This window comes from Otolemur garnettii, unplaced genomic scaffold, assembly GCF_000181295.1.
Source record: "Otolemur garnettii isolate 467f Iridium unplaced genomic scaffold, OtoGar3 scaffold00151, whole genome shotgun sequence".
Taxonomy (NCBI): Eukaryota; Metazoa; Chordata; class Mammalia; order Primates; family Galagidae; genus Otolemur; species Otolemur garnettii.
In genome coordinates this window covers 755,718-766,114 of record NW_003852546.1, presented here as the reverse complement: position 1 = coordinate 766,114, position 10,397 = coordinate 755,718, and the positions used below count along the sequence as shown (strand labels likewise).

The 10,397-nt window shown below is 51.9% G+C and overlaps 1 protein-coding gene across 2 annotated transcripts in view; it reads left to right on the top strand.

Annotated features, from left to right (window-relative positions):
- Positions 1 to 10,397, top strand: part of PLA2G15 (phospholipase A2 group XV) — a 24,261-nt gene that overhangs the window by 2,493 nt on the left and 11,371 nt on the right. Inside the window, exons 1-2 of one of the 2 annotated variants that reach the window (XM_003799366.3) lie at positions 6,127 to 6,364; positions 9,654 to 9,810. In XM_003799366.3, coding sequence (XP_003799414.1) covers positions 6,244 to 6,364; positions 9,654 to 9,810 — 278 coding nt within the window. In that variant the 5' untranslated portion in view covers positions 6,127 to 6,243. Of the gene's footprint in view, positions 1 to 6,126; positions 6,365 to 9,653; positions 9,811 to 10,397 lie in introns of those variants that run through there. The other variant, XM_023518898.1, reaches the window with a different exon arrangement.

Genomic DNA, 10,397 nt, shown 5'->3' with positions numbered 1-10,397 from the left:
TGTTCTTTGGCGGCCGGGGCTGGGGATACGAACCTGCCACCTTAGGTGTATGTGGCTGGCGCCTTAGCTGCTTGAGCCACAGGCGCCGAGCTGAGTCCCACTTATTCTTTCAGTGCTGATCTCTATGCCAGTTCCTCAAGGTGACCTCTCTATTGTGGCACCCTGGGCCGTCATGAGCACATTCTCACTGGAGACACAGTCATGTATGTCCAGGTCCCAGCTGAGGAGTGAACCTGAGGGATGGGTCTGGCAACAGACAGTGGCTCCCCCAAACTGTAGGGTGCCCACCTGGTTGTCCCTATCACAAGACAATTCCTAACCCTTGGAAAAAAACAATTTGTTCAGTAATGGGGAAGCCCCAGCTTTGCTGAACTCATCTCTTTCAGGTGGATCCTCCCAGATCATCCCATTATTACTATTACTAAACAACCTTCACTCCTGTCCCCCAACTGGCTCTCATAGCTCCCCCCAATTAATCCACTTCTAACATGATTTATTAATCATTCTCCCCCCCCCAATCATCTGATTCTTGAAGACAGACAGACTCATTCTCAACTCCTATCATGGGACCTGGCACTAAATGAATGAATTGTTTAAGGCTTGCTTCTTCTGCCTCAGGGTATTTCAGTAATGGTAAGCCTCCGGCCACAGGGCCTTTACAATAGTCTTATCTGTGCCCTCTTCTCCAACCCTGAGCCTGCTGTAGCTAATCCCAGTTCTTCCTTCAGATTTTCTTCTCTCAAGGCACTTCCCTGTAAAACAGGGTCCCCTCTGTAGGTTGAGATTTCTGTACTTCACTGAAAAATGCTCCCCAACCCCATCAAGCATGAATCAATAAATAGGAGATAGGTATTGGAAAGGGGTGGGCAAGGCCCCAACAGCCCAGCCCACCCAAAGCCAGACAGCAACTGGCATGCCAAACGGCACTTCAGGTATTTAGAAGAAGAGTTTGGGTCTCATGGGCTGCACACTCACAAAAATTGCATCCTCATCTCTGCCCTCTGAGGCCTATCCAGGCTGAAGCCCTAAATGTAGCCAGAGCTCTGGCCACAAGTGTGGGAAGACTGGGGCCCTCAATCTGGTGGAACCTCCAAGGCATCTAAGAGTGGTGTAAAGGCGCCCTCCCCACTCTCTTCCCGGCCAGAAAGGATCCCAGTGACAGCGCCCATTCAGTTGGTACGGTTCCAGCCACATACACCAAAGCTGGCAGGTTCGAACCTGGCCCTGGCCAGCTAGAAGACCAATGACAACTGCAACAAAAAAAATAGCTGCGCATTGTGGCAGGCGCCTGTAGTCCCAGCTACTTGGGAGGCTGAGGCAAGAAAATCGCTTAAGCCCAAGAGTTTGAGGTAGCTGTGAGCTGTGATGCCAGGGCACTACCCAGGATGACGGCTTGAGACTCCGTCTCAAAAAAAAAAAAAAAAAAGGATCCTGGGGTGGAAGAGGATTCGACGCTGGAGCCACTGCGGAGAGTAACACTCACGGGCCCTGACCCAGCCCAAGCTTCAGCTGCTGGCCAGGCCTACTACCACCCCTGCCACTGCTGGACTACCCAGGCCCCTCTGGGGTTCCGATGTCCACGCCTTTGCAAAACTACTGCTGGGTACCCACTAGAGGGCGCGCTGACCTTGCCAGACCCAGATAGTGAGGCGCAGGGGACGAGTGTAACAAAAGGGCGAGCAGTGCACCAGGACTGAGGCGAAAAAGGTGCCCTTGGTGGTGGTGCCTGTGGCTCAAGAAGTAGGGCTCCAACCTCATATACCAGTAGATGGCAGATTCAAACCCAGCCCCAGCCAAAAACTGCAAATAATAATAATAATAAAATTAAAATTAAAAAAAAAATGCCCTCCTTGCAACCCCCAGGCTAGTTCTAGAATGACTCCTGGCTCCTTGAACGGAAGTAGGCCAAGTTTTTGAGTTTGTTGGTCAGCCTGCCCCACCCAGTGCTCTGGACACACTACTTGTTTCTTTAGGTCCCCAGGCTGCTGCATGGGAGGAAGTCCCTGCTGGTCTCTACCCACCCATCCCTTTGTTTTCCCTGAAAGGTTCTGTGGTAATTGCACCAGTATTAGACTGCTGGGAGACACTGGCAGCAGAGGGATAGGGGTCTGCTGAGCCTGGCACAGAAGGGAGGGGGGAGGACAACACTCCCAGACACCCTGGAGGTTCCATGAGATCTGTCAGCCTCCCTACCACGAGGGCCTCCAACCTATACTACTATATCTGCCCCTTCACACACTAAGCTTTAGGGAGAATTGATTTGCCTCTAAATGGGCTCAGCTCTGGCCACTGTTAGGTCCCAAAATCCTCCCAATCAGCCCCAACAGACGAATCCGAGACACACTCCAATGTAAAAGGCATGAGGTGAGGTTTTATTCAGACCGGTCTGGACTCTCCTGGTATGCAAGCCTAGGACAAGCCCCGAACCCGGGGTGGAGGAAGTTTTTATGGGGTACAGAAAGCAAGAGGGGTAGGGTCGGATACGAGTACACTTTTCATTGGTGGTTGATGATTTCTTTTCTTTTTTTTTTTTTGAGACAGAGCCTCAAGCTATCCCCTTGGGTAGAGTGCCATGGCATCACAGTTCACAGCAACCTCCAACTCCTGGGCTCAAGCGAGTCTCCTGCCTCAGCCTCCCAAGTAGCTGGGACTACGGGCACCTGCCACAACGCCCGGCCATTTTTTGGTTGCAGCCATCATTGTTGTTTGGCGGGCCCAGGCTGGGGATTCAAACCCACCACCTTAGGTGTATGTGGCTGGCGCCTTAACTGCTTGAGCCACAGGCGCCGAGCCGGTGGTTGGTGATTTCATTAGTAAAGGAGGATTTGCATTGGTAGCTGATGATTTCACTAGTAAAGGTGAATTTGGATTGGTACAGGTGAGGAGTGGGGGGTCTCTTAACTGGGGGCTAGAGCTGGTGCAGCCTGATTACCTGCATTTCAAGGTAATAGAAACTTATTGTTTATTATAGCAGCTGTTTGCCTAAGGTGACTCAGTTTATGGCTCAGTGGCTGTGCAACCTGGGGTGGGGGAGAGGCAGCAGAGAGTGGCCCTGCAGATACTGGCAGAGGTTGGGGCAGAAGGGCTAGGAATAGAACTTATGGGTAAACAGCCAGGAATGGGGCTTGTGCTGTAAACAGCCAAGAATGGAGCTTGTGCTGTAAACAACAAAATGGAGCTAGTTTGGCTCTCACACCACCACACCAGCTCAGAAGCCCTGGTCTTAGTTTGGTTGTCTCAAGTTCAGTTAAATACCTGTTCCAGGGCTCGAAGCCTATAGCTCAACCGGCTAAGGCGCCAGCCACATACACCTGAGCTGGCGGGTTCGAATCCAGCCTGGACCCGCCAAACAACAATGACGGCTGCAACCAAAAAACAACTGGGCGTTGTGGCGGGCGCCTGTAGTCCCAGCTACTTGGGAGGTGGAGGCAGGAGAATCTCTTGAGCCCAGGAGTTGGAGGTTGCTGTGAGCTGTGATGCCACGGTTCTCTACCCAAGGCGACAGCTTGAGGCTCTGTCTCCAAAAATAAATAAATAAATAAATACCTGCTCCAGATAGGGGTCTTGGAGCTTGGGCCAGTGAGAGGAAGTGCAAAGGGCCCCAAAACAGGAGAGAGAAAGGCTGTTGGCTGTGTGCTCACCCTAAGGAAGATAACACAGCTAGTCTGGCTTCCCAGTCTGGATTTATTCTCACCTCCTGCCTTTGCCCAGAGTGTTCTCTTCCTCGGAAACCACTCTCCTTTCCCAGTTTTTTCCAGAACTCACTTCCATCTCTGCTGACCTCCCTTACTACTCCTGTAGGCCTCACAGGTACTAGGACCCTGTCCTGGAAGAGAGAGGTTGTAGAAAAGGAGATGTATCACTCATTCAACATCTATTATGCATGTGCTGTGTGCCAAACTGGGCTAGGTAGTAACTGATAACCCAGGGTGGGACAGGAACAGGACAGGTGGACAGCTTGCTCTTGCAGCCATTACTTTCTAATGAAAGCCAGGCAGGGCTGCTTCAAATCCAATCAAGTCCCCCAAACTGGGGAATGCAGAGTGGTCTCAGCATAGCAAGTGCAGTAATCCTGAGGGGGAATGAGGTTGGTTGTCTGTTCCAGGTGCAAGGAAGCCACTGAAACTGGAGATGAGGCAGCTAGAGAAGAGGAGGAGTGGAAGGTGGGGAGACAAGGCCAGAATACCTTGCAGGATCCTCACTATGTGTGAGATACATACCATGGGAGGCTTGCCAGTGGGGTTAGAGGAGAGTTATGGCATCTGACATTATTTAATGGTGTAAACTTGGCGGCACCCATAGCTCAGTGGGTAGGGCACCAGCCACGTAGACCAAGCCTGGCGGATTCAAATCCAGCCCAGGCCAGGTAAAACAACAATGACAATTGCCAACAAAAAAATAGCTGGACGTTGTGGCAGGTGCCAGTAATCCCAGCTGCTTGGGAGGCTGAGGCAAGAGAATTGCTTAAGCCCAAGAGTTGGAGGTTGCTGTGAGCTGTGACACCATGGAACTCTACCCAGGGTGACATAGTGAAACTCTCTCCAAAAAAAAAAAAAAAAAAGTGTAAACTTGGTGAGTAGAGAGCATTCCTTGGGAATAAGGCAGAAATTAGGAAGAGGCTGTTAATAGGGATGAGGGTAGTTTAGTTTGGGGAGGGTAGGGCTGGCAAGATTTAGTGATCCCTTGGGTTGTGGGTCTGGGAAGTGCTGAGGCATCAAGTCCAGGATGATTCCAGGTCTGCAGCTTGAGGGATAAGGTGGGTGGTAGTGTCTTTGTGAAAAGGGAGGACCCTTTACCTTTTTACCCATCTTCACAGTACTGGCATGGGTGGCCAGGCCTTGCTACCTCTCCCCCAGAAGACATGGGCCCCAACACCTGCAGGGCCTGTGGGAGGTGGGACACCTGGGAACCCCTCCTGAGAACAGGGTTACCCTTCCAGGAGTCCATGGTCACCTGATGCTGCTGGGCTGACAAGGCATTCAGACTGTGGCTGGAGTCCATGGGGGTCCAGTCTTTCCTGATCTCTCCCTTCCCCCATCTAAACCATTAACTCTGGATTCCTGCTTGTTCTGGCAAAAGGGTCTTTAAGGTCTCTCACACTGGCCCTTCACCAGATGGGTCTCTGCTGGGGCAAGGGTGAAGGGGGTGTGTGCAGGGGCTTTGGGAGTGAGAATCCTGAGCCATGGCCCAAAGTGGGAGGTAGCTGGACCTTAAAAGAGGGTGGTACCCCAATCACCAAAGTATTTCACTATATTAACTTAGGAGGGCAGGTTGAGATAATGAGTGGTTAACCCAGGGTCTGATTCTTACTCAAGAAGAAAGAAGGGGTGGGATAGAAGTATTGGGAACAAGTGCAGGTAGGCCTTCAAAGTGGGTGTGTGGAGGGTCAAGACCTCATTTCCCAAACACACCCGTCCCTCTATTCCAGAGTGACCCGTGGTGATGGCATATTCCCAGCTGTCAGGTCTTTACCTCTAATTCTTGGCGCAGTTTGTGTCTTCTCTGGATCCTAGATTTACATGGAGTGGGTGTGCCGGGCGATGACAAGCTGCCAATGCCCCTCCCGCTCTGCAGAGGAATTTACAAAGGAACCACGGCACAGGGTCGAGGTTCAAGCCCACTTCCAACCCTGCGCCCTAACTGTCCGGGTGACGCCCTAAAATGCAGAGTGCAAAGAACTGGTGTGGGAGTGCACAAAGGTCCTGGTTAGCCCTGGGCCACCTAAGGCTCAAGAACTATCCGGGACTCACTTCCCCTCTTCTTGCTTCGACCAGGGTCGCTCTGCGGGAGCGCTGGAGCCCCTATCCTCCCTTGGCCCAGTCGGTTCCAGATCCTCCAGGTCAGGGAGGCACAAGGAAACAGGGGTGAGGGCTGCACAGAGAGGACTTTTGGTACTCAGGGATGGGCTAGAAACAGCGGCGAGCTGGGTCTCTGGGTGAGCGGGCTGAGAGCCTGGGGAGCCAGAGAGTACCTGGATCTATCGATGCGCTCTGCGTGCAACGCGGTTAAGGGAGCTGGCTGGAGGTTGGGCCAGGGCGGGGCGGCTAGCTCTGACTGGGAGGGATGTTCCTGGCAGCGAGTTATTATTGGCTGGTTGTTTTCGGAGAGGCGGGCTCTGATTGGCCGGCGGCTGCGGGTGGCTGCGAGCGGCGGGGTTAAGTGCGTCGCCGCCTCCGCCCCCGCCTAGGAGCTAGCAGAGAACGTTGAACCCGCATCTAGGACTTTCAGCGGCGTTCGCACGCCATGGGCCTCCGCCCCTGCCGCGCATCGCTGCTGCCTGGTGGCCTGCTGTTCCTCTTGCTGCTGCTAATGTTGCTGGCGGACCCAGCGCAACCGGCCCGACGTCATCCCCCGGTGGTGCTGGGTGAGGCGCGCGTCTGGTAGTGGGTTCGTCTGTCCAGCAGGATGGGGTGAGGGTGGGGCTGTCTTCCTAATCTTCACCTGTTACAAGCACTGGATGCGGGAGCGTTTTGGCGTCTGTTTTGTCAACTAGGTCGGTGGGTCCACCTCCTGCCATGCTAGGCGCGGGTGTGGTCAGCTTCCCACCACCTGCCTGGGTAGAAGATTAGGGTGAGTGGGAGAGTTACCATCCGGTTTATCCATATGTCAACGTCAGCCCCAAGCCTTACTTCACCTTATCCCCATTTTTAGCTGGAAAGACCGAAGGACTTTGGCCCCACTCCTGAGGGTTGGTGGGATGAGTAGAGTGACCTCAGAGTTGTTCTTCACGTCGACCTGGGCCCTGGCTAGAAAGTTGTCACCTTTTATCCTTCCAATCCCCCGTATTTCAGAAGGCATTATTGAAAGGATGGTCTTTGGGGAAAGGATGGCTCTCCTAGCTGGCCACCAGCTCCCCTCCCAACTTATCGAATAAGTGGCATTGGGCCTGAAGGAGGAAATCTAAGGGAAACTGAAGATGGCTGAAGATGGGAAAGGTTTGGGGGCAACAGGCATTAGTAGGTGTCAGGGGAACATGCCTGTGTTCTCATCCCTACCAGACCTAGTTGGACTAGGCTATCTTTGGGCTTGAGGGACCTCCCCTTTCCACCTTCTCCTTGGTCACAACTCTAGCAACTGAATGAGAGTCAAAGTGTTTTTTTGTGGTGATGGGCAGGGATGAGACGTCTGTCTCCTGGGTCTTGAGTGCCTTGTTCAGGCCATCATTCTCACCTAGAGTTGTGTCGGTGGCCAGCCAGGACACCTCAGGGCAGAGGCTGAATCTGCTACAGCATGACCTCCTGTGCTCTTTCTGCTCAGAGTATTTTAATGGGGATGATGCAGATCACAGAAGTGTAGGATTGGTGGGCAGGGTGATGCCAGGGAGGCCCACCAGGAGTTCCAGGCCAGGAAATGTTTCAGGAGGATACTGGGCCTAGTTTTACCCTGGGATTTGGACAGATTTGGCCCTACCTTCCCCAAGCTTGCAGGATAGGACTAACAATGGTCTCTAGAGATGAGGCCTGTAATGAATAAACAGAGAATCCACTAACCCAGCCTGGTGGGTGGGTGTCAGGGAAAACTTCTTGGAATATATCTGGAGCTAAGGCCAGGAGAGACTTCCAGGCAGAGGAAGGTGACCAGTTCAGGCTGGCTGGAATCGAGTCAAGGGAGGAATGGATTGTACAAGACTCGTGACTGGTCGGGTCATTTGGACTTTATCCTGGGGGCCTCAGAGAGCCACAAATGGGCCTGTGGAGTTTTGAGTTTGAAGGATGTGGCATTGGGAAGCTTGTAGTATATGGCTAGCACACAGCCTTTCCACCTGGATTAGTGCTAACTGCATTCATTAATTCAGACAGTCTTTATTACCTTAGGTCTCAGAAGCAGCACTTCAGGCTCACCTGTAGTCACTGAGCAGCTAGCATTCTAACCTGACCAACTTCTCAGGGAATGAGACTCCTGGCATAAATCCTGGGAGACTCCATGGTGAGCACTGGAGCAACTCAATTGACAAGTTGCTCCTGGACACAAAGCAGGGATCTGATCCTGGCCATCAAATGATCAAAATTCCCTAGGGGGTGGGTTCCAAAATGGTAGTGGAGGAAACAGATCAGAGAAATGATTCATAAGACCCTGAGCAAGGGACTATAGGCAAGGCCATGTCCACATTTCAGCCTACTCTCCTCATCTGCCTATTTGCCTTATCTGTTAAGTGGAGATAATATGGATGTTATCTCTCAGTGTTTTTTGAGGTAAAGTCACATAGACGACTCTTGTCCTAGTTCCTTCCAGGCACAGAGGGGCTCAGGATGTGACCACTGCTATTTTTAGAGACCAAGGAACGTCTGGGCAAAGCAGATCTGGTGATTTCCTCTTTTGACCATTTCCTCTTTGGTGAAGGCAGTCTTTCTGCATTGCCCTGTCCAATCCACAGGGATGTCAACAGAGGTTATTATGAGGGGGACTCCCTACCTCTGCACCCATATCATGAAGGGAGGTAAAGTCAGCTGCCCCACCTGGCTGCCATGGTGCCCTGAAGACACAGGATGGGCACGCCCTGTCAATTCCCAGGAGACCCACACTGGCTTTTTACTCAGTGATCCTGGATCACTGGGAGATATGATAACTGAGGTCATTCATTGGGAGTAAATAGACTGTGTAGTGCTTTGAAGCAATGAGATTTGGGTGTTCCAAGGGCCCTAGGGCTCTGTGTGTTTTAAACAGGCTGGCTGAATGGAGAAAAATCATCCTTAGGGCATGGTCATGCCTAGCCCTACTGGGCTGTGGCTGGCCTACTGTGTAGTTTCAGGGTGGCTATCTTCAACATGAGCTCCCAACAATGAGAGGGCCTTCCAGAAGATCTCTGCTGTCTGGAACCTTACTGGGGTCTGGCCTTCAGTAAGGCCTGGGGGACCTCAATAAGGTGGCATGTGCCAGCATAAGCTTAGTTGGGTTTCAGTTCATCACCTCCCTTCCACAAGCCTGTCCTGGAATACCTTCTCTTGATTCACTTTTGGCTGGCCCAGTGCTCTGTTGTGTTTCTTACTCCCTCTCTGCAGGTAAATAAGGCCTCGTTTGCTTTGTCTGTAGCTTTAAGATAGCTGTGGGTAGAAGACTTTTGGGCTCTAGACTCGAGGGTGTATATGTAATGATAGGACCTTGGCCAAACTTTGGGAGTTCTGGTGCTCCCAGTCACAGCTCTCAAATGGGTCCATTCATCATACAAACCACATGTTGTAGAGGAGTGTGTTTATGGAGGTAATTCAGGCCAAGATCTCATTTAACAGGTAAGGAAACTGAGGCCCAGCATGGGAAAGTGACTTCACCCTCAGCCCCCTTCTTATAGTCTTTAAATGGCCGAGGAGGATGTTGCAGTGAAGATCTAAGGGATTTATTTTATCTGGATTTGGGGATAGTGTTAGAGGCCTTCCACAAAACATGTGAGGTCTCTCCCAGGTGTCCATGCAGGCTTCTCACTTGCCTGCTACGTAATGGCAGTAAGTACCTTTTCTGCATGACGATGGTAGCATGGCCTCTCAATCAAGGTCTCTGTTCTTTGGTTTTTCCTGCCACCAGTACTGTGCTTTAATTTAGATGTGGAAGTGCAGAGATTCACCATGGCCCCTATGGGGGTCTAATGCAGACTTCAAAGTACTTAGGGGTCTTGAGCCTGCCAGGCTCAGGGCGAATGCATGTCCTATGCCTCTCTGCAGTGCCTGGTGATTTGGGCAACCAGCTGGAGGCAAAGCTGGACAAGCCAACGGTGGTGCATTACCTCTGCTCCAAGAGGACTGACAGCTACTTCACACTCTGGCTGAACCTTGAACTGCTGCTGCCCGTCATCATTGACTGCTGGATCGACAATATCAGGTTGGGGACTGGGGCAACAGATGGGGTACTGCTCAGAGAGGCCTCTAGAGCCCATTCCTTCTTGTCTACACCTCGAGAGTTCACTGACCTCTTTCTTTCCTCTGTCCTCAGTCTGTTATGGTCAGCACCTCCTCTGCACTTTCCCATGCAGAACTTTCTTCCCCTTCTAGCTGCTCTTGTCCCTCCCCTCTCAGTTCACAGTAGCTACTCCCCAGCTCCTATTCAGAGCCTCAGCACAGGCCTCCACCCCTTTCTGTGCCTGTGACTTGTGGTTTGTAGGACACTGTATCTCTATGTCTTTGCATGTGCTATTTTTTCTTCCTGGGAAAACAGCAAGCACCCTTTGCCTGATAAATTTCCTCCCTTTTAAACCCTTTAAAACCTTGCCCTGGGGCTGGGTACAGTGGCTCAGGCCTTTAATTCTAGCAGTCATCTAGGCTGAGGCAGAGAATCCCTTGAGCTCAGGAGTTCTAGACCAGTCCGAGTAAGAACAAGACCTATCTTTATTAAGAATAGAAAAGTTGGCTTGGCGCCTATAGCTCAACCGGCTAAGGCGCCAGCCACGTACACCTAAGGTGGCGGGTTCG